The sequence below is a fragment of the Carassius gibelio genome, chromosome A6 (genome assembly GCF_023724105.1).
Source record: "Carassius gibelio isolate Cgi1373 ecotype wild population from Czech Republic chromosome A6, carGib1.2-hapl.c, whole genome shotgun sequence".
Taxonomy (NCBI): domain Eukaryota; kingdom Metazoa; phylum Chordata; class Actinopteri; order Cypriniformes; family Cyprinidae; genus Carassius; species Carassius gibelio.
The window spans coordinates 13,606,689-13,630,845 of record NC_068376.1 but is presented as its reverse complement, the minus strand read 5'-3'; the positions used below and the strand labels follow the sequence as shown (position 1 = coordinate 13,630,845).

General features: G+C 42.1%; 1 protein-coding gene across 2 annotated transcripts in view; it reads right to left on the bottom strand.

Moving 5' to 3' along the window:
• Positions 1 to 2,636: 2,636 nt before the first annotated feature.
• Positions 2,637 to 24,157, bottom strand: part of LOC128016241 (uncharacterized) — a 114,928-nt gene continuing 93,407 nt past the window's right edge. The window contains exons 2-3 of one of the 2 annotated variants that reach the window (XM_052600746.1): positions 3,900 to 5,250; positions 2,637 to 3,857 (exon numbers count right to left, since the gene is read on the bottom strand). In XM_052600746.1, the coding sequence (XP_052456706.1) occupies positions 2,637 to 3,857; positions 3,900 to 5,030 (2,352 nt within the window). In that variant the 5' untranslated portion in view covers positions 5,031 to 5,250. Of the gene's footprint in view, positions 5,251 to 24,157 lie in introns of both variants that reach the window. The other variant, XM_052600745.1, reaches the window with a different exon arrangement.

The following is a 24,157-nucleotide window of genomic DNA, read 5'->3' as shown; positions in this document are numbered from 1 at the left end:
CAAACTACAAATCACACAGAGTAAATATGCGTACGACAATACAAACAGTAAGCTTTATACAATACATAACGAATCCAAATAAAAGAGAGAAAGAGAGAGAGAGAGAGAGAGAGAGAGAGAGAGAGAGAGAGAAAATAGAATGAGATCACATAAGGAGCTCAGGTATGAAAATCATAGTCAGTAACTTTTGGAGCCAACAACAAATCAGATCATAACAACACTTTAAACCAGCATTTAAATCTCCATAGAAAAGTGATACTTGCATGGCCCAGCGCGTGAGCGTGGTCTTTTTGTGAAGCTTTGTGCGCTTGTCCTTTTGAAAACAGCGTGCGTGTGCCGGAGGCCATGTGACGCGCGTGCACGCTTCGCTGGATCTTTGCGTGAGCGTGGAGCACGTGGTCCTTTGTTCTGTCCTCGCGCGGTATTTGAAAGGTTCAACAAATAATGTCCCAGAATTCGTCTTCCTTGCGTGGAGAGGCGAATAGTTGAATAAACTTAGTAAAGAAAAGAAACGAACAAAACGAAAGCTTCTAAAGGAGCGCGGAGGGTCGCACAGGAGAGCAGCGTGTCCGTGAACCAAGAACGAGAAGAAGAGGAAGAAGAAGAGAGGCGGACCTTGTTCGGTCGTTCTTATGGCTTGAAATGGTTCACGCCCCTTTTTCGCGTAAACAGCCAATGAAAGTCCGCGATCTGAAACAGAGGGAAAAGTTCCTTTGTCTCTGTGAAGACAGCCCCCCCCCCCCCCCCCCCCCCCCGGAGATCTAGGGCTTGTCCAAATTCCAGGGATTATTCTAGCAAGTTTGTAATTCAGGTAACATACATAACATGCTTAAAACATGATAACACTGCAGATGTTGGGAAACATCTAAATGTACCAAAAGGGAATACGTAATACATTTATACAACATAAAAACTAACAGGTAACGAATTCATTCCATAGAATGCATTGGGGAGAAGATTTGGCTTCTCTCCTCTCCAGTGTGGTCGTAAAGTTTTATGACCTGCAAAGATGGGGGTTGCAGAAACGTGGCTCTCTTTGAGGAGGTTAAAGTGAGGAGAGACATTTCCTAAAGTATGAGCTTGCAACTTATACTCTTCACATAACAAGGATTAACCATTTTATGCAATCCATAAACATAATTAAAATACATATTAATAATAAAATGAAAGTAAGGAACTTATACGAAAAGTTCCTTTGTCTCCAGTGTTGGAATGTGGTTGGGGGGTTTTCATTTCTTCTTTGAAGTTCGCATGGGCATCGTAAATAATTTAAGTCCAGCCAGGCTGGCGCCAGGCCAGGCACTTGGTGCAAAAAGAGTTTCATTTGGAAAATCTGAATTAAACACATGAATCGATGATCTGCATATCTGTTACACATCCCCCTTCCGTCAGATGAAGTCCCTGTGTGGACATCATCGGACGGCAATCATCAGGATGGGCAGATGACAAGTGAATTGTGATGGTCATGCAGCAGGTCGGTCATGATGACAGGTGGTTCCTGAAGCTGAGGATTCAGCTTGGTGAGGTTCGGTATTGTCTTTGACTTTGCGTCCCTTTTCCGGGGATTCCATCGGAGACCTCCAGCCACAGTTGTCATGAGTTTGGCTGTAGAGGTTTGCATCCGTTGAGTATCCTGTATAGGATGAAGGTCACGCCAAGAGTCAGGGCGGGACCAATGACGGTGGAGATGCACCGTGCAGTGTCGGCAGCAGTCCAGGCTAGGACCGCAGATGACTGGTTCAGAATGGGCTGTCGAGACAGTGCTTGGAGGGCTGTGTCGACAGGAGTAATGTCAATGTGTTGGGTGGTACCTTTCAGTACTTGGTCCAGCAGGTTGGCACGGGTGGCGGTGTCATGCTGGTCGTAGGTCAGTGTAGCTGAGCGCACAGGAGTGTTGACGAGCCATCTGTTACCCACAATCTCTGCTTGCGTTTCTGTGACTTGTGTACGAGGCTTGGCTTCGGCAGGGCAGCGGGTATCGCTGACCCAGGGTTGCAGCTCGCAGATTCCTTCAGAGTTGTGTCTGAGGAAGGGTTTGCTAAGGCAGAGATAATGAATGTCTTTGGTTAAAGTACACATGTGCATGTTTGGGGCCAGGTACAGCTGTGTGTTGCTGTCGTGGTAGGCCACCACATTTGGAATGTGTGTTTTGGTGTGGGTGTTGCTCTTCCACATCCTGACACTGACAATGTCTTTAGGTCTGTAGACTTGGTTTGACTCGTTGATGAGTTGGTTCAGGAGCACGTTCACTTCTCTCTGTTTGGGGTTTGCGTGCCGTAGGAAGGCACTATCCAGAGAGTTGGCCAGGTGCATTCGTAGCAGGTCAGCTGGCATGGTGATGGTGTAAGACAACCCAGTTAACACAGGCTTAAGGGTATCATGTATGGTGGGGTTTTACTCGTGGTTAGGCTGTCATTGGAGGAGCTAACCTCCCACAGCATGTCTGTTGTTAACGCTGTAAGCAGCTGAGTCTGGGTAAAGTTCTTCTGGAAGACAGTAAACAGTGGTTTCAAGGAGTTTACAGTCTGGTTCGCTGCATTGACACTGGACATAACAATGTTAAACATTCTGGCGGCAGCAGCGGCTCTAAGCAAAGCTCCCGGGAATTGTTTGGAGCGGTGGTGGTGTCCACCTAACTACATTTGTGTAACCGTCAATTTCTCATGTTGGCTGAACAGGTGTTTGACATCGGCCTCAGTGTGAGTGAGGGAGTCCTCTCTCCATCGGAACCTTGTACAGCTGTATTCGGTTACAGTGCTGGGGTAGTGTGCCCTGTCATCGGTAGTCAGGAGTCTCAGCGGTTTTCTCGGTGGCAGCTGTCCTCTCTTTGGCTGACAGCACGGCACGGCAAACCACAGCAGCATCCTGGTACAGATAATAGGGAGAGAGAGAGAGAAAGGGGAGAAAGAAACAAACAAGGCCTGTCTTTGGTTGGACAGGACAGTCTCTTTGCTTCGTGGGCGGCGACTGGGTTTAGCTCGCCCTCGCCCATGTTTTGCCACATCTTGCTGCTGGCATGATGCTTGCTTCAGTGTTTTGTCAGTGGCTCTGGTGCTGCGTGGTGCAGCACATGCTGCGTCATGGAAATATATTGGCAGTATCCCCCTTTTGCTCCGTGGCATTACACGCCCTGGCATTGTGATGTCAGACGGTGCACAACCCACAATATTGTTCTGTGGACGCAGCATGGTTTGTGTATCATGCAGTGGTCTGGGGCTTTGGTTGTCAGTGACTGTAGACTGGTTGCCAGGGTGGATGGAGGGGTCTGAGAGGTGGTAAAGCAAAGTCATTATCAAGGTTTCAGAAGCCCGCATGTCTGCTATGTTGGTCTGTGTAGACAACGGAGCCTGCGTAAGCGATTCTGAGGTAGGCAGTTTAGCTAGTAAAGTTCTTGTGCTGTGTGTAATCACTTCAACCTTGAATGTGGGTGGGTGGGTTGGGAGTGACCACAGAATGTTGTTTAGTGTGCCAGTTTTGGCAAGGGTGTCAGTGTGATCTTTAAAGTCCTCGTCTAGACTTGGTAACTTCGAGTGTTCTTTTACCTTCTTCCAGTACACGATCACATTGTGTGTTTTTGTGATGTTATCACATTGCTGGAACAGGTGTTGGTGTTTGACATGCTTGTTGTTTGCAAGTGTGAGTCCGAGTTCCACACATTCAGGTGAGGATTGGAAGAAACCCAGCGTGTGGTGTAAGGTTTGACCACCTTGCAGGTTGAGCCGAACAGCGACCCCTTTGGTGTAAGCTGGTACCACCGTACCCTGTTTGTTGACTAAGGTACAGAGGCTTGAACTTGGGCCTGTTGTTAGGGCGTTGTACTCATGGCTGGCTGCTGGGGTTCCCGTGACCTCTGTGACCTGACCGTCTGGCTCTGTGGGAGTTCCCATGACCTCTGCGACCTGACAGTCTGGCTCTAGCAACCTGTGTGGCTGGAGAGAAAGAGGTTCTCGCACTTGAGCAAAGTCTTTTAGCTGTTTGAAGTTCAGAAAAGGGTCAAAGTGTTCTAGCAGGTCTTTGTCGATGAGCAATGTATGTGTGTTCATTGGTGGGACATACATGGGATGTATTAGACTCATCGGAACGAATGTCAGGGGAATGGAAACAACCTGTTCAAACTGGATGTCATCCTGTCTGTACACCTGTACATTCAGTTCATAAGTTTGAGGTGTAAGAGTTCGATCTTGTCTCTTAGCTTCAAATTGGAGTCTTTTGAAAAGGTAAGATGAGATCACCGTCAGGTTTAATCCTGTGTCGATCAGGTCTTCCCTGTTGACTCCTTTTCGGCCCACCCCCTTTTTGACAGGGCTGCCCAGGAATGTTGGCATCAGGGCAGGTGGGACGATCGGTGGGTGGTGAGGACCGGTCTTGTGTAGCTCGCTGCGAAGGCAGGTAGTCAAAACAGCATTTTCTGGTACCTTGTGTTTGTGGTACCTGGCGTGAGGACCTGTGCTGTCTCGTTCAGGGTGTGCAGCTGTTGACTGTGGAGCTTGGGTGTTGCTGTCACCTTGTGCTGTGACAGTTAGCTCTGCGGTCTGTAGATGACGGGCAGTGTTCTGGGTGCTTGGCTCATCTTCCTTGTGAGTTTTCATGTGAAGAAGCACTTTCAGCACCCTCAGGATCTCTGCTGTCTCAGACGTGGCTGCACTGTGTTGCCCTCTGCTGGCTTGGAATGGTATTGACTCTCTGTAAAAATGTCTGTGACTGTGGTGTTGTAGGGCGCCATCTAGGGTTAACTCCAAGCAGTGCTCAGAGACAGAGACTTTGGGGTATTTCACAGTCTTTTCACAAATAGTCTTTTGCTTGGTGCAAGCTTTGTGGGCTAAGTTCCGTAACTCTTGTGTAGTCCTGTTACGGGGACACGCTGGGACTCTGAGATGAAAACTCCAACTGGCATGTAGGTTTAGGAGGAACAGAGTTTTTAAGTTGAAATCCTGTTCCATACCTGGTTCGTTGCATGCTCCGAAGTAGGTGTTTCGTAGCTGACTACAGAAAGTCTGTGGGTTTTCAAATCGGCCCTGTTTGAGGTCCATAGCAATAAGGAGCCCATGGTCTGAGTTTGGATCAGAGAATTCAAGAATCAAAGTCTGTAGCAGTTGCTGGTAGTACGCTTTGACAGTCTCTGGTTGACGATCCAGAAAGCAATGCACATCACGGCTGGCCTAGCGGTAGCCTAGCGGGTCGTGTGATGACACCGGCTGCTGGTGGTCGCTCTACTATTTAACTTCGTTGGTGGCTCCCAGGTTACTGTCTCTATGTGAAATGAAAGAAACAAATCACAACAGAACAGAGGGTAGAAAAAGATCAAAGTGAAACACAACACTTGAAATGAGATGAAAACAATAGAAACACAATGTGTTAGTGAGAATAAGGAGGCCTGAGCCTACTGCTAGGTTTTAAGATAGGGCCAACAGGTGAGTGGGCTATCTGGGTAGGAAACCTAGAAATATGGTGTGGCTTATAGAAGCAAAAGGGTTAAACACTTAAAACATATCCGGGGGAATATCTAATATTCTGTGGCTTATAATAAGTGGATAGGTTTTATCACTTTTGGTTCACCTGGTTGAATTGAAGTCATTCAGGTGGGAACCAGTGGCTTGGTCAACCTCCCCGGTGCTCCCCAAACACTGAACCGCAGTGTCCCCGGTCCTCCGTTACTCTGGCGTGGCGCCGTCTCGAACGGCTTGTGACTTTTAGCACAACCTTTGGAGTGCCAAAATTGCTGATGTCTCTTGGGACAAGAGGAACCGAGTTTCACTCGCAGCTAGTATCGGTAACACCGGTCGGGCAGCCTTGCTCACTGGAAACCTGAGATGACTGTCCAATCACCGAGGGAGTTCTACAATCAAATACACAAAGGATGAACAAAGGAAACTTAAAGTTAATTAAGGTTTGGTTTGTTTAACATCAATTGAGTAACTATATATAGAGAGGAAAGGTAACAGCTTTACCTAATCATGATAAAACAAAACAAAGGAATTATGATAATGATGGTAATTATCAAAATAACCTAAGTCAAAAGAGAGAAGCAAAATAATAATCATCAAATAAAAAAAAACAAAAAAAAAACAGGAATGAAACAAGAGAGAAGGAGTAGCTGGTTTTCACCACAAGGGGGGGGGGGGGGAGTACTGCTTCTCTGTCTTTAACCTGCTGAGCAGAAAACTTAATTCAAATTAAAAATTCAAAACTGGTTTAAATCTAAATTTAAAATAAGCATGTATGAATTAAAAGGAAAATCTGAATAATATCCTACAATAACCATTGATAGCTTGTAAGTTATCATTAATGATCATGAAATTAATCAAACAGTGTGAGATTAATCAAAGAGGGTAAAAGTGGACATGCAATTCAAACAGAATGGAAAAGACAGAGGTCTGTTAGTCGATTTAACAGGAGACTGCCACTAGATGGCTTACCTTCTAAGTGGGTCAAACCTTAGTTGACCTGACACATCTAGATTTCCACTATTAAAACAATTACATTTTAATTCAAATCATGTTTGAACTAAACTCAAAGTAAATGTAAACAGTCAAAGGCAGGGAACATTCTTTTATTTCCCTGTAATAATATTCGCACGAGCAAAGCTGTAAATGCAAATAATTATCGAGAATTTAGACATCCAATTCAAATATACATCACAGGGGATTATAAATTAGCAATCAGAGCGCATTATCTGAAATGGCCACAGGTTGGCAGCTTTGCACTCATGCAAGCTGGAATCAGAAAGCAGGGTGTACCCTGAAATTTCTAACCCACACGTTCCCTCTGGTGTTTAGATAGCGGAACTACAATTTCAATATGACTTAGAAATTATCTGATCGTTTGTCAGGCTGATTTTCTGCATCAAAAATCACAAGTAACAAACCAAAGGTTTTAATCTCTGAGGTGCTATATTAACATAGGTTGAAGAAGGATCCGTTCACTTCCAAAACACAACTGTAATAAAAACAGGAATTTTCCAACTGTTGACTCCAATAAACATTTATCAAAATAGCACTTATGATTTAAATGTTTTAGGTTTAAAAATCGGGTAGCTAAGCCAATTTTAGACCAGGAGTTTTTATCGTTTTATTTTTTAATATTATTGTGGTTTACCACGAATTCGATAACGATATTTTAATAAGCAAGGCCTTTTTAACTGAATCAGAGGAACATCGCTCAGGTTCAGATTTACATGTTGCAACTATTAAAAGATTTCTTTATCTTTTAATTATTCATATTAAAATGTTTTCACTGTAAAACGATTTTGGTCTTTCTTAACAGGATACTTTTAACATTATACTGCAGTTTACTTTTATCAAAAATAACAGTGACTGTACTGTTAAGTTTCTACAAATACCTAGCGCGCTGACTGACCAGCTTTTTGCCTCAGTCAGTAGTGAGTTCGCGTCTTGCGACTTATCTCACAAGTAACATTACATAATTTCATACCGCACGTGCAGAAATTATTAAAAACCATATACATAGATTGATTGCTCACAAAACGAAGTTTGAAATGCCCCGGCATCTCCACCATAATGTAACAACAATGAGTTTTACATAGTAATTAACTCAAATGATATATAGGGAATTTGAATAATTAATCAGGAATTTGATTAATTTATATCTCAGATGACAGTTACATTAAATTTGATTGATTATGAAAAATAGCTCAATTGCCTATAACAATAAATAATCACAGGGCACTGTAACTTACTCATTAATATGTCAATATTACATTCTTCATATCAATTATTGTGATATCTCTTACTGTAAATTACTGCAAATCAAACCGTGGTATGTCCAGCAAACCACTGTAGACCTATCAATTTTCAATAAAGTTATCACACCTTATAATTCAAGGAAAAGTATTCTCTGGCCATGAAAATATTATCCTATCCTTATGATAAATTTAGTTTCTAAATTTAGAGCTTGTAGCTATAGATCAGACACATCTCAGTGACTCGTAATGTGAGTGGGGTGGAGTCCGAGCCAATCGTCAGTATATGGGTTTTTAATAATTAAACTAGTAATACATCAAACTACAAATCACACAGAGTAAATATGCGTACGACAATACAAACAGTAAGCTTTATACAATACATAACGAATCCAAATAAAAGAGAGAAAGAGAGAGAGAGAGAGAGAGAGAGAGAGAGAGAGAGAGAGAGAGAGAGAGAGAGAGAGAGAGAAAATAGAATGAGATCACATAAGGAGCTCAGGTATGAAAATCATAGTCAGTAACTTTTGGAGCCAACAACAAATCAGATCATAACAACACTTTAAACCAGCATTTAAATCTCCATAGAAAAGTGATACTTGCATGGCCCAGCGTGTGAGCGTGGTCTTTTTGTGAAGCTTTGTGCGCTTGTCCTTTTGAAAACAGCGTGCGTGTGCCGGAGGCCATGTGACGTGCGTGCATGCTTCGCTGGATCTTTGCGTGAGCGTGGAGCACGTGGTCCTTTGTTCTGTCCTCGCGCGGTATTTGAAAGGTTCAACAAACAATGTCCCAGAATTCGTCTTCCTTGCGTGGAGAGGCGAATAGTTGAATAAACTTAGTAAAGAAAAGAAACGAACGAAACGAAAGCTTCTAAAGGAGCCATTAAAATGGCTTTTTCTCTCAGCCCCTGTGCTGAGGGGGTTTGCGCTATGAGCGCGGCCTACGGCCGCGCGGAGGGTCGCACAGGAGAGCAGCGTGTCCGTGAACCAAGAACGAGAAGAAGAGGAAGAAGAAGAGAGGCGGACCTTGTTCGGTCGTTCTTATGGCTTGAAATGGTTCACGCCCCTTTTTCGCGTAAACAGCCAATGAAAGTCCGCGATCTGAAACGGAGGGAAAAGTTCCTTTGTCTCTGTGAAGACAGCCCCCCCCCCCCCCCTGGAGATCTAGGGCTTGTCCTTATTCCAGGGATTATTCTAGCAAGTTTGTAATTCAGGTAACATACATATTTCATTACTTTGCTCTAGATAAATGGGTCTGTCAGAGCATGACGATAAGAACAAGACTAAACATAATAGATATATGTGATCAAAACATGAAGTTACATTCAAATGTAGAATTAAACATTTAAAGATTTGCTTAAAACATGATAACACTGCAGATGTTGGGAAACATCTAAATGTACCAAAAGGGAATACGTAATACATTTATACAACATAAAAACTAACAGGTAACGAATTCATTCCATAGAATGCATTGGGGAGAAGATTTGGCTTCTCTCCTCTCCAGTGTGGTCGTAAAGTTTTACGACCTGCAAAGATGGGGGTTGCAGAAACGTGGCTCTCTTTGAGGAGGTTAAAGTGAGGAGAGACATTTCCTAAAGTATGAGCTTGCAACTTACTCTTCACATAACAAGGATTAACCATTTTATGCAATCCATAAACATAATTAAAATACATATTAATAATAAAATGAAAGTGAGGAACTTATACGAAAAGTTCCTTTGTCTCCAGTGTTGGAATGTGGTTGGGGGGTTTTCATTTCTTCTTTGAAGCTCGCATGGGCATCGTAAATAATTTAAGTCCAGCCAGGCTGGCGCCAGGCCAGGCACTTGGTGCAAAAAGAGTTTCATTTGGAAAATCTGAATTAAACACATGAATCGATGATCTGCATATCTGTTACACCACAATGAGACGGGTGACCACACCATCTCTTGGAAGAACTGCTGGGTGCTTCGTGTCTAGAGGTAGGAAAGCTTTCTTCAATCGTCCTCCCACCCTGAGAACACCATCTTGCAGTACTGGGTCAAGTTGAAACAAAGGGTGACTATTTGACAATTTGCCTTGTTTAAATTTTTGTATCTCATCTTTGAAGGCATCCCTTTGTGCCAATTTTACAAGCCTGATGCTGGCATTTCTCATGTCTTCAACATGTATGGGTTTAACTGCCTTGTGTCTCGCTAACTGCTGAATTCGAGCAACAACTTTCAATGCAGTGTGCCATTCTGAAAACCTACTGAAACGCTCCAAAAAATTTTCATCATTTGCTACCTTTGTTTGTAGCACTTGCGTTGCCATGATTTCAGGATCACCAATCAGAAGCTCTGGAGTGGTCTCTGATGTGATAATTTCTCTTTCCCAGAGAAACTTAGGTCCAGTGAGCCAATTCGAATTTATCAACTCCGACACCTTGAGGCCCCTGGAAGCGTGATCTGCAGGATTTTGTTCAGAGTCTATATAATGCCACTGTTCAGGGTCAGTTGTTTCTCTAATTCTTTGGACTCGATTCGCTACGAAAACGTGAAACCTATGGGCTTCATTGTTATTGTAGCCTAAGACTACTTTTGAATCAGTCCAAAAATATTCTTGATCAATTTTGAGCTCCAACTCCTCCTTTAACATTCTGCTGACTGCTGAAGAGATCACCGCAGCAGTTAACTCAAGCCTGGGTATGGTCACGACTTTTGTGGGTGCAACCCTTGCCTTGCCAATAACAAAGGAGCAGTGCACTTTGTCTTCACTCAATACTCGAATATATGAGCATTGACCACAGCCATAGCTACTCACATCTGAAAAGTGATGGAGTTCGATCCTCTGGACAGTCCCTAGATAGTCAGGAACAAAACATCTTGCAATGTGGAGATTGTGCAGATCCTTCAATTCATTTAGCCAGCTAGTCCATTGTGGCATTAACTCTTTGGGGAGTGGATCATCCCATTCAATGCCCCTTTGACACATCTCCTGTAGTACTTTCTTTCCTAATAGGAGAAAGGGAGCCAGGAAGCCTAATGGATCAAACACAGATGCGACTGTTGAGAGGATTCCTCGCCGCGTTGCTGGTTTCTTATCCAGGGCTACTTTAAAGGAAAAGGTGTCACTATTTACACTCCATTTAACTCCCAACACCGTCTGGACTGGAAATCTTGAACACCGCTGGCTTGCTCACTGACAGGTATAGAATCCATGACCTATTTGTCATTTGAGATGAACTTGTGTAGATGCAATTTCCCATTTGCACACACATTTCGGGCGTCCACATTTTCCACACTAATGAGCCCATCATCAACGTAGAAATTACTTGGAGATAAGTAATCTCTGTCTTCCTGGCTTACATGGAACCTGTGGAACATTCTTTCTACATCACAGATAATTGTTATTGGATATTTGCGAAACCTGCAAAATACCCCTGTTAGCCCGTTAGTGAGATCAGGCCCAGTTAACAAGTGATCATTTAATGCGGTGCCATCATATTTGGCAGAGCAATCGAACACAACTTTTATCTTCTCTGGCTTTCTAGGGTGATATACTCCCTGGTGAGGAATGTACCAGACATTTCCTTCTTTAGGTTGGAGTTCAGCTCTCTCCGCATTACCATCCTTGAAGGCGGAGCATCCACGCACTTTGGAGGGCCCTTCGTGCACTTCGGAGACCGGTCATCGAAGTCCGTGTCCTTCGAAGTGCGTACACTCAACTTTGGGACACAGCTTATATTTCTTCGCGGCTCGGTGAAACACACCCATTTGAAAAACTAACGGAACGCATAGTCGATATAAAAAACTGGATGACGAGTAATTTCTTACTGCTAAATTCTGAAAAAACAGAGGTGTTAATTATAGGACCTAAAAACTCTGCTTGTAATAACCTAGAACACTGTCTAAGACTTGATGGTTGCTCTGTCAATTCTTCGTCATCAGTTAGGAACCTAGGTGTGCTACTTGATCGCAATCTTTCCTTAGAAAGCCAGGAATCTAGCATTTGTAAAGCTGCATTGTTCCATCTCAAAAATATATCAAAATTACAGCCTATGCTCTCAATGTCAAATGCAGAAATGTTAATCCATGCATTTATGACCTCAAGTTAGATTATTGTAATGCTTTATTGGGTGGGTGTTCTGCACACTTAGTAACAAACTACAGCTAGTCCAAAATGCAGCAGCAAGAGTTCTTACTAGAACCAGGAAGTATGACCATATTAGCCCGGTCCTGTCAACGCTGCACTGGCTCTCTATCAAACATCGTATAGATTTTAAAATATTGCTTATTACTTATAAAGCCCTGAATGGTTTAGCACCTCAGTATTTGAATGAGCTCCTTTTACAGTATAATCCTCTAACATCCGCTACATTCTCAAAACTCAGGTAATTTGATAATACCTAGAATCAACTGCGGGCGGCAGATCCTTTTCCTATTTGGCGCCTAAACTCTGGAATAACCTACCTAACATTGTTCGTGAGGCAGGCACACTCTTGCAGTTTAAATCTAGATTAAAGACCCATCTCTTTAACCTGCCTTACACATAACATACTAATATGCTTTTAATATCCAAATCCGTTAAAGGATTTTAAGGCTGCATTAATTAGGTAAACCGGAAACACTTCCCATAACACCCTATGTACTTCGACGCTAATATTTGTCTTTTTCTCTCTTATTCAGAGGTCACCGTAGCCACCAGATCCAGTCTGTATCCAAATCAGAGGGTCACTGCAGTCACCCGGATCCAGTACGTATCCAGACCAGATGGTTGGATCAGCACCTAGAAAGGACCTCTACAGCCCTGAAAGACAGCGGAGACCAGGACAACTAAAGTCCCAGATACAGATCCCCTGTAAAGACCTTGTCTCAGAGGAGCACCAGGACAAGACCACAGGAAACAGATGATTCTTCCTCACAATCTGACTTTGCTGCAGCCTGGAATTGAACTACTAGTTTCGTCTGGTCAGAGGAGAACTGGCCCCTCAACTGAGCCTGGTTTCTCCCAAGGTTTTTTTCTCCATTCTGTCACCGATGGAGTTTCGGTTCCTTGCCGCTGTCGCCTCTGGCTTGTTTAGTTGCTTTGAAGCAATGCATTTTGTTTAAAGCGCTATATAAATAAAGGTGACTTGACTTGACTTGAGGTAAAATACCACCAGTATGTAGACAAGATGAAGCATGAGTTGAAGAGTGCATATCAACTGGCAACCTCGGCAGCTATTAAGAACCATCAGAGGAACAAGAGACTTCAAGATGCTAGGGTCAGAAATCAAAATCTTGAAGTGAATGATAGAGTGTTAATACGTAACTTAGGGATCCGGGGCAAACACAAACTAAAAGACAGGTGGATCCTTTACCTTACCAGGTGATTGGGAAACTTCCCAACTTGCCTGTGTATCGTGTAAAGCCAGAACAGGGTCCAGGTGTTGTAAAGACCATGCACCGTGACCACCTTTTGCCCATTGGTTACATGGTGAGATTGCCGATGATAAGCCAGGGACCAACTAAGAGACAAAGACCAATGACACAAGCATCTCAGGTTAAAAGGATTGAAGAGACAAATGAAAGCGGTCAGTCTCCGAATGTACAAAACATTTGTGAGGGCTGGGCCTCTGAATCGGATGATGAGGATCGTTGTACTTTGCCTCACTTTATTTTCCCTTCTTCTAGTATCATGGATGGGGATGGGGATGGGGAATCTGTGTTCTATGTTCCAAAAATACTCCTTCTGGTTTGTCACAAGTTTCGGCAAGTTTTTTTCGAGTATGGGTCTGTGTGACGTTAGATGGAGCAGAATTTCCTTATATGGGTCCTAAGGGCACTTCTGCCGGAAGAGCGGGCGCTCCCGTAGAGCAGAGCACTGAGAGCAGAGACATTCACTGATCAGAGCAAGAGCGAAATGTCACAAAAGACGTGTGTTTTTGGTTGTCAGGGCAAGACAACCCTGCACAGATTACCCCCCAAAAAAACAGCATTAAGGGACCAGTGGATGGAGTTTATTTTTACAGAGCATCAACGGAGTTGTGCAAGTGTTTTTGTTTGTTCCCTGCATTTCGAAGATGCTTGTTTTACAAACAAGGCCCAGTTTGACACCGGATTTTCATATCGTATATTTCTTAAGGATAATGCAGTCCCAGCTAAAAAGGGTCACGATCGTGTGTTGGAACCGCAGGTGGTGAGTAAAACTGCTTCAAATATCTCTGTGTTGTTAACTTCGCTATCGGTGCGTAAGCACATCAAGTAAACAACATGCGATGTTGTCATCAAACTGCACTTTCCACATGTACACCTTAAAAAAAAAATAAACGACATAGAGTGGAACTTAGTCATTTTCCAAAACCGCTAAGCAAATATATACAGTTTCAATACATACCACATAGAGACGTCGTTGCTGCTGCTCTTGTTAAATTTCAGCCTCTGGATCTGATTCTGGACCATAAATATACGGCTGAATCTGACTGTTAGCCATGGTTTGTTTTGGATGATGTTTTTTTCCTCACGGTAATGTCACAGCTTCCAAATGCTCTCAACGCAAAAGCCTACTCGCGCTCGTGATTCTTTAGCTCCGCCCACACGTCACGCCTCCAGGCGCTCGTGTTTTTCCGGGAAAAAACGGTACAGACTATCTTTCTCTTGTAAATATAATAAAACTAAAGACTTTTTGGAGTTATGAAGGATGCAGTACTACTCTATAGGTACTCAAGATTAACAGTATATTGAGTGAAAACGAGCATTTCACCCCCCCCCCCCCCCCCCCTTTAAATTATAGCAAAGTCTGATGGGGACATCCAGAGCTTTTAGGAGGGGGAGGATGTAGCCCTGGTTGGTAAAATTAACAATATTAGCAAAAACTTGGCTTCAATGCATGTTTATCTAACTTGATGTTTTCACCTGTGTTCAGCTCGAAGCCTGATTTGTGTTGTAACATGCCTATCTTCTGAGAGGAAAATGTGATTTTTTTGGAACGTTCGAGAGAGAAAAAAAAGATCCGCTGAGATGTGCACACTGAGTGTTGCTCACAGTTTCTTTTAGTTATGCTTTTGTTTAAAGTGTAGTTTACTCTCGTCACTATTAAGTATCGAGGGACTGTCGAGATCGCACGCCATTATATGCGTTTAATGGATCAATTCAATTCAAGTTTATTTGTATAGCGCTTTTTCCAATACAAATGGTTACAAAGCAACTTTACAGAAAATTATGTTTCTACAATATTTAGTAGTAGCTAGTAGTTTGTGCACGTTTGGCAGGATTTTAGAAAAAAAAAATAATAATAATAATAATAATAGTCAGCTAGACGATGAACTATCAATATTATTAATTAATAGTTATTATATGATGCAGTCACACATGTAGCAAGAATTGTTAGTTCTGTTTGTTGATTCAAGGTTAGCATCATCTGGGGTCCTCTGAGGGTCAGCATCATCTCATCTCACGTGTTCTGGATCCGGACTGGAGCTTGTGTAAATCCTAGTTAATGTAAATCCCGTGGCAAAACATAGAAACAAAATAGAGACATCATTAGCATAGCTGCTGATCCAACAAAGTAAAATTAGTTTAACCCAAGCTAATGAATAAGAATGCACATTTGATCAGATGCAACTACACTCACAATTTAAAAGATACATTATTCGTATGCTTGGCGAAAGAGATGTGTTTTTAATCTAGATTTAAACAGAGAGAGTGTGTCTGAACCCCGAACATTATCAGGAAGGCTATTCCAGAGTTTGGGAGCCAAATGTGAAAAAGCTCTACCTCCTTTAGTGGACTTTGCTATCCTAGGAACTACGAACAGTCCAGTGTTTTGTGACCTTAGGGAGCGTGATGGGTTGTAGTGTGGTAGAAGGCTAGTTAAGGACCGCAGAAGCTAAACCATTTAGGGCCTTATAGGTAAGTAATGATAATTTGTAACTGATACGGAACTTAATAGGTAGCCAGTGCAGAGACTGTAAAATTGGGGTAATATGATCATATTTTCTTGACCTCGTAATGACTCTAGCTGCTGCATTTTGGACCACCTGTAGCTTGTTTATTGATGAAGCAGGACAACCACCTAGAAGTGCATTACAATAGTCCAGTCTAGAGGTCATAAATGCATGAACTAGCTTTTCTGCATCAGAAACAGATAACATGTTTCGTAGCTTGGCAATGTTTCTAAGATGGAAGAATGCAGTTTTTGTAACATTGGAAATATGGTTTTCAAAAGACAAATTTCTGTCTAATATAACACCCAGATTTCTGACTGTAGATGAAGTAGCAGTACATCCATCTAGTTGCAGATTGTAATCTACAATATTCTGTGTAGTGTTTTTAGGTCCAATAATTAATATCTCTGTCTTATCCGAATTTAATTGGAGAAAATTATTTGTCATCCAATCTTTTACATTTTTAACACACTCTGTTAGCTTAGATAATTGGGAAGTTTCATCTGGTCTCGTTGAGATATATAGCTGAGTATCATCAGCATAACAGTGGAAGCTAATTGCGTATTTTCTAATAATATTACCAAGGGGCAACATGTATATTGAAAATAGAAGGGGACCTAGGACGGATCCTTATGGCACTCCATATTTTACTGATGATAAATGAGATGACACCCCATTTAAGTAAACAAAATGGTAGCGATCGGACAGGTAGGATCTAAACCATCTTAGAGCCTGCCCTTGAATACCTGTATAGTTTTGTAATCGATCTATGAGTATGTCATGATCTATGGTGTCGAACGCAACACTAAGATCAAGTAAGACTAGAAATGAGATGCAGCCTTGATCTGACGCAAGGAGCAGGTCATTTGTAATTTTAACAAGTGCAGTTTCTGTGCTATGGTGGGGCCTAAAACCTGACTGAAATTCTTCATACAGATCATTTTTATGCAGGAAGGTGCTCAATTGAGCAGACACAACTTTTTCTAAAATTTTAGACATAAATGGAAGATTTGAAATAGGCCTATAATTTGCCAGTACACTAGTATCTAGATTTGGTTTCTTAATAAGAGGCTTGATAACGGCCAGATTGAATGGTTTTGGGATTTGACCTAAAGATAACGACGAGTTAATGATATTGAGAAGTGGTTCTTCGGCTACAGGTAACAGCTCTTTCAGTAATTTAGTGGGTACAGGATCTAATAAACATGTTGTTGGTTTAGATACAGTGATAAGTTTATTTAGCTCTTCCTGTCCTATAGTTGTAAAGCACTGCAGTTTATCTTTGGGTGCGATGGATGAAACTGAAGTGTTAGACGCTTTAGAATCTACATTCGCTATTGTATTTCTAATGTTATCTATTTTATCAGTAAAGAAATTCATAAAGTCATTACTATTTAACGTTGGTGGAATATTTGAATCAGGTGGCGTCTGGTAATTTGTTAACTTAGCCACTGTGCTAAATAAAAACCTTGGATTTTTTTGGTTATTTTCAATGAGTTTGTGTATATGCTCTGCCCTAGCAGTTTTTAGAGCCTGTCTATAGCTGGACATACTGTTTTTCCATGCAATTCTAAAAACTTCTAAGTTAGTTTTTCTCCATTTCCGTTCAAGACTACGAGTTTCTCTCTTGAGAGAGTGAGTATTACTGTTATACCATGGCACAGTACATATTTCTCTAACCTTTTTCAATTTGATGGGGGCAACAGCTTCTAATGTATTAGAGAAAATAGTGCCCATGTTGTCAGTAATTTCGTCTAATTCATGTGTATTTTTGGGTACAAATAGCAGTTGAGATAGATCAGGTAGGATATTTGCGAATCTTTCTTTGGTGGCTGGAACAATAGTTCTGCCCAGACGGTATCGCTGAGACATATAGTTATTATCAGTTATATGCAGCATGCACGATACAAGGAAATGGTCTGTAACATCATCACTTTGAGGTACAATATCTATAGCAGTAAGATTGATTCCATGCGATATAATTAAATCTAGTGTATGATTAAAACGATGAGTGGGCCCGGTGACATTTTGCTTGACTCCAAAGGAGTTTATTAGGTCAGTAATACATTAGTGATACATTAGATTTCTTTTGCATGTCTGACAGTGTAACATTTAGCAGAAATATTTCAAAAGAGTTATACCTGTATCCTGTTTTCTGGGTAACATTGAGAATATCACTATATATTGTTGCAAAACCTCCGCCACGACCAGTCTGACGTGGCTCATGCTTATAACAGTAGTTTGGTGGAGTAGACTCATTTAGACCAAAATAATCATTTGGTTTTAGCCAGGTTTCAGTCAAGCAGAGTACATCAAAACTATTATCTGTGATCATTTCATTTACAATAACTGCTTTGGGTGTGAGTGATCTAATATTTATGAGCCCATACTTTAAAGATTGTTTTTGTTCATTTACTTTACATTTTTCTGGTTTAATCACGATAAGATTTTTTCTAGATCCTACATTATATTTATATTTTGACCTCACTATTCGGGGAACAGACACAGTCTTAATAGTTTTTACAGTGCAAGTACTTTTATCATTTAAGCGGGTGGAACAAAACTCATCGTAATAGTTATTTGAGAATTGTCTTACTAGTCACAAGGAGCGAAGTGTCCTGGAGATGTTGTCAGAGAGAAGCTCCGTTCTGATTTTGCTGGGGTATAATCCATCAGCGCAAAACAGCCTAGGACGCTCCCAGAAAAGATTCCAGTTATTAACAAATAGCAGTTTCTGTTCTTTACACCATGACAACAACCATTCATTTAAAGCAAAAAGTCTACTGAACCTTTCGTGTCCTCGTCGATACGTGGGCAGTGGTCCTGACACGACGATCGTCGCCGCGGGCGTCGTGCTGCGAACCGTCTCGATCAGGCTGCTGAAGTCCCTCTTCAGCGTCTCCGTCTGCCGCAGCGTGGTGTCGTTAACCCCGGCGTGAAGCACGACCGCTCTGGGGCTCTCGTCGGCCTTCAGGATCGCGGGTATCTGCGCAGAAACATCGAGAACACGAGCACCAGGCAAACAATGAGTGTACCTTCGGCTTACGTAGCACTTACGTGTCAGACGATGGAATCTCCGATGATCACAGCATCGCGTCCTGTCTCGCGGAGGAGAGCGAAGGCAGGAGGGGGAGAAGTCGTCGCCCGCTGTGGATGCAACCAGGGTCCGTGGTGTCCCGGCGTCGCAGTGAAGGACATCTGGGAAGATCGCGTCCTGGGTGCACCGGGCCTGTGCAGAGAAACACACGGAGTAGACGTGGTGGGACTGTTAACAGCACGCTGTATACTTACCCCGGACTTGTGAGCGTCAGCTGGGCCTGCCTTACCTCCAGGTCGCGAATCTGCTTCCCCACGGCCTCGAGCTCGAGCTGCACAGAGTGGAGACATTCATCCGCCATTAAAGCAAGTAACAGTGAGTACAGCAGTGGTAATGTGTGTGAATAGAGTATTAGCAATGTAAGCGCAGTTAGCAGCAACCACACTTGCTGATGCTTACGGGCTAAAAGCTAATAGCGGACCCGGGAGATCAAAATAAAACTAGTGATAGCAAGGCGCTCTGATTGTTTTTGTTGTACAATAGAGGATATATTCACATGTTATATAAACAGAAACGATGATGTATAAAATTGATTTTTAAGTTAAAAATAGTCAATGAAAAGAATATAGTGACGGAGCTCAAACGCAGTACAGCCGCCAACAACAAACAGGAAGCACAACACAGCACAGCAGGATCAAGTTACTCTCAGTTTGTGTGCAGCGTTTGTTCATCGCGGGAGGATGGATCAATAACCAGAGTTTGAGGCCCTTGGACAATGCTAGATTTCCTCATAGTCATGTTCCTAAGACGCTCGCCGTTTCTGCTGACAACGTTGGAGAAGCATTCTCATCCATCTTCTCATCTGCTCCGTTCTCATCTGCTCCGTTCTCATCTGCTCCGTTCTCTTCTGCTCCTCGCGGATCAATCAGACTGAGTAACACTGAAGGATCGCTACAGGTTCGTAAGTACACTGTTTATAATTGCTCATCAGAGTGAAGGGGCATTTTGTTTAAAGCCACAAATTCCCAAGCACCGTCCAGGCCTGCAACCAGGTGTTTGTTAGTTTTTTTTGCCGGCTTAGGTTGACATTGAATCTGGGCCCAGTGAATACCGTTACTGAACATTGAACGAGCATGGTATTGAATTAAGAGAAAACACTCACTTAATGTTTGTGTTTGAACTATGGGGTAAACATTGTGCCAATGAGTGTTTAAAACTATGAATATTGAGTGAATACCACGGTCGAATATTTGATTGAATAGTAAATCAATCAATCAATCACCTTTATTTATATAGCGCTTTAAACAAAATACATTGCGTCAAAGCACTGAACAACATTCATTTGGAAAACAGTGTCTCAATAATGCAAAATGATAGTTAAAGGCAGTTCATCATTGAATTCAGTTTCCAGAATTCAGCCATCTCTGTTCAGTATAAATAGTGTCTGTGAATTTATTTGCAATCAAGTCAATGATATCGCTGTAGATGAAGTGACCCCAAACTAAGCAAGCCAGAGGCAACAACGGCAAGGAACCGAAACTCCATCGGTGACAGAATGGAGAAAAAAACCTTGGGAGAAACCAGGCTCAGTTGGGGGGCCAGTTCTCCTCTGACCAGACGAAACCAGTAGTTCAATTCCAGGCTGCAGCAAAGTCAGATTGTGCAGAAGAATCATCTGTTTCCTGTGGTCTTGTCCTGGTGGTCCTCTGAGACAAGGTCTTTACAGGGGATCTGTATCTAGGGCTCTAGTTGTCCTGGTCTCCGCTGTCTTTCAGGGCAGTAGAGGTCCTTTCTAGGTGCTGATCCACCATCATGTCTGGATACGTACTGGATCCGGGTGACTGCAGTGACCCTCTGATCTGGATACAGACTGGATCTGGTGGCCACAGTGACCTCGGAACAAGAGAGAAACAGACAAATATTAGCGTAGATGCCATTCTTCTAATGATGTAGAAAGTACATAGGGTGTTATGTGAAGTGTTTCCGGTTCCGGTTCCGGTTTACCTAATTAATGCAGCCTAAAAATCCTTTAACAGATTTGGATATTAAAAGCATATTAGTATGTTATGTGTATGCCAGGTTAAAGAGATGGGTCTTTAATCTAGATTTAAACTGCAAGAGCGTGTCTGCCTCCCGAACAATGTTAGGTAGGTTATTCCAGAGTTTAGGCGCCAAATGGGAAAAGGATCTGCTGCCCGCAGTTGATTTGGATATTCTAGGTATTATCAAATTGCCTGAGTTTTGAGAACGTGGCGGACGTAGAGTTGTATAATGTAAAAGGAGCTCATTCAAATACTGAGGTGCTAAACCATTCAGGGCTTTATAAGTAATAAGCAATATTTTAAAATCTATACGATGTTTGATAGGGAGCCCCAGCAGCGATGACAGGACCGGGCTAATATGGTCATACTTCCTGGTTCTAGTAAGAACGCTTGCTGCTGCATTTTGGACTAGCTGTAGTTTGTTTACTAAGCGTGCAGAACAACCAACCAATAAAGCATTACAATAATCTAACCTGGAGGTCATAAGTGCATGGATTAACATTTCTGCATTTGACATTGAGAGCATAGGACGTAATTTAGATATATTTTTGAGATGGAAAAATGCAGTTTTACAAATGCTAGAAACGTGGCTTTCTAACAAAGATTGCGATCAAATAGCACACCTAGGTTCCTAACTGATGACGAAGAATTGACAGAGCAACCATCAAGTCTTAGACAGTGTTCTAGGTTATTACAAGCAGAGTTTTTAGGTCCTATAATTAACACCTCTGTTTTTTCAGAATTTAGCAGTAAGAAATTACTCGTCATCCAATTTTTTCTTTCGACTATGCATTCCATTAGTTTTTCAAATTGGTGTTTTTCACCGGGCCGTGAAGAAATATAGAGCTGAGTATCATCAGCATAACAGTGAAAGCTAACACCATGTTTCCTGATGATATCTCCCAAGGGTAACATATAAAGAGTGAAGAGTAGCGGCCCTAGTACTGAGCCTTGAGGTACTCCATACTGCACTTGTGATCAATATGATCTTCATTCACTTCTACGAACTGATGGCGGTCATATAAATACGATTTAAACCATGCCAATGCACTTCCACTGATGCCAACAAAGTGTTCAAGTCTATGCAAAAGAATGCTGTGGTCAATTGTGTCAAACGCAGCACTAAGATCCAATAAAACTAATAGAGAGATACACCCACAATCAGATGATAAGAGCAGATCATTTGTAACTCTAAGGAGAGCAGTCTCAGTACTATGATACGGTCTAAATCCTGACTGGAAATCCTCACATATACCATTTTTCTCTAAGAAGGAATATAATTGTGAGGATACCACCTTTTCTAGTATCTTGGACAGAAAAGGGAGATTCAAGATTGGTCTATAATTAACTAGTTCTTTGGGGTCAAGTTGTGGTTTTTTATGAGAGGCTTAATAGCCAGTTTGAAGGTTTTGGGGACATATCCTAATGACAATGAGGAATTAATTATAGTCAGAAGAGGACCTATGAATTCTGGAAGCACCTCTTTTAGGAGCTTAGATGGTATAGGGTCTAACATACATGTTGTTGGTTTAGATCAGGGATTCCCAAAGTGTGGTGCGCGCACCCCCAGGGGTACGCGAGCTGCCACCAGGGGGTGCGCGAGAGGAAAAATGTAATGGCGGTCTGTTGAGTGGGATTTTCCATACAATAAAAACATGAGCCGTAAACATTTCCTTTGTAATCACTTTTATTTTAAATAAAAAACTATAATTTATTAGTTTTCGATGGAAACGTAGAAGACAGATGCTGTCTTCTACGCACTCTTCTTCTTTTATGTACTGCAGACTAATTTGCGTGCCAACTCGTTTCATTCATTCCATAATAACGTTATATGGTATTATAAATATGCTTAACTGGCTGAAATCAGGGAAACTGTCAAGTCAGATATCTTATGATAAAGTTGTTAGTCAGGAGGAGAGGGGCCAAGAGAGAGTAGGGATTTGGAGGCAACATAGATTAGAGTGTGGATCGTCTGTAACTTCATTGCAATTTAATTCAATGTACTGTCGTTCTAATTTCCATAACCATTGTGTTATAGTGGGTCTCAACCTTTTTTTCCACTGGGCCGCACTATGGTCCAAGTGCAAGCGGATTGCACAGGTTCGAGTAGCAATGGGCTTCTTCACACTGCCTCCACATGTGCAATTGTGCTTTTGAAGCCTACTGACCACGTGCACCTGTCCGCGCGATCATAAAAAAATCGGAGGTAACGTTACGCGTTCGTCCTCTCAGAGTCTCCGCACACACTCTCCCAATGACGATGTTTACGTCACGCCTACCTAGCGGTCCAGAACGGTCTCCCCGCAGACGCGGAGAGTTTAACATAGGCTTAGACGCGCACAGGAGCATGATCCTGATGCGTGACATTGCAGAAAATGTGCGTTCACGAATGTAGCCTATGTTGATCCAAATATGGAAAGCACATTCGAATTTATTAATATGAGGTTCTCTCCAGAGATGTTTTGCCACATTTCTTCAATTAACGATGATTGCTATGTAATATATGGTGTTTCCATTTGCCTGAGCTCCTTCAAGTAAAATGCGGGGCAAACCGAAAATCCAGCACTCTCCTTCACTACTGATAATGCAACTATTATTTTTTCTATGTGTTCATTCACTGGCATTTTTCCCATTTCTTTTTTTTTCTCCCTTAAAAACAAAATTGTCCATTCTGATGCTCAATTTTACCGAACTAATGGCTGTTGATGGCTATTTGAATTGAATTCTGCCAAAGTGAGCACTTGTATGTGTTCGTTAAATACGTAATGTTATGTGAGTAGGTCTGCTCATGTCTGAAAATAATATATGATACACAAAATAATTAAACATAAAAAACATTAGGCTATAGCTTATATTTCTTAAGTTCTTGTTCTGGTTATTTGTGCACGATTAAACATGATTCTTTATATGGCGATAAAATACAGCTTTGTTGCATTTTTTTTTTTTTAAGTTGGGATTGGGGGTGCGCCAACCCGGTTGGGACATAGAAGGGGGTGCGCAGGACAAAAGGTTTGGGAACCGCTGGTTTAGATGATTTAACAAGTTTTTACAATTCTTCCTCTCCTAGAGAATGAGTGGAACTGTTCTTCAGGGGGTCTATAGTGCACTGTCTGATGTGATACTGTAGCTGACGGCTGAATGGTTGCAATTGTATCTCTAATAGTATTGATTTTAGAAGTTAAATTGTTAACCTTAAATTGGTTTGGACGTTTTTTGTATTTTCTAGTTCGGGGAACAGACTCAGTCTATATAGTGTGATATCTAGGTGAAAGAGTCTCTATGTGCTGAGAATTAGCTGACCTCTGTGACGGGAGGCATCTAGCAGACGGTCGGTTTAGCCAGTCTGTCTGCTTCCTGACCTGGGCCCCAGTTAGTCAAGTATGAAATCTAAGACTATTTGCCATATTTCTAGAGAGAAGAGTGGCGCCACCTCAGGAGGGATGAAGACCATCTCTTTTAAACAGGTCAGGTCTGCCCCAAAAGCTCGTCCAA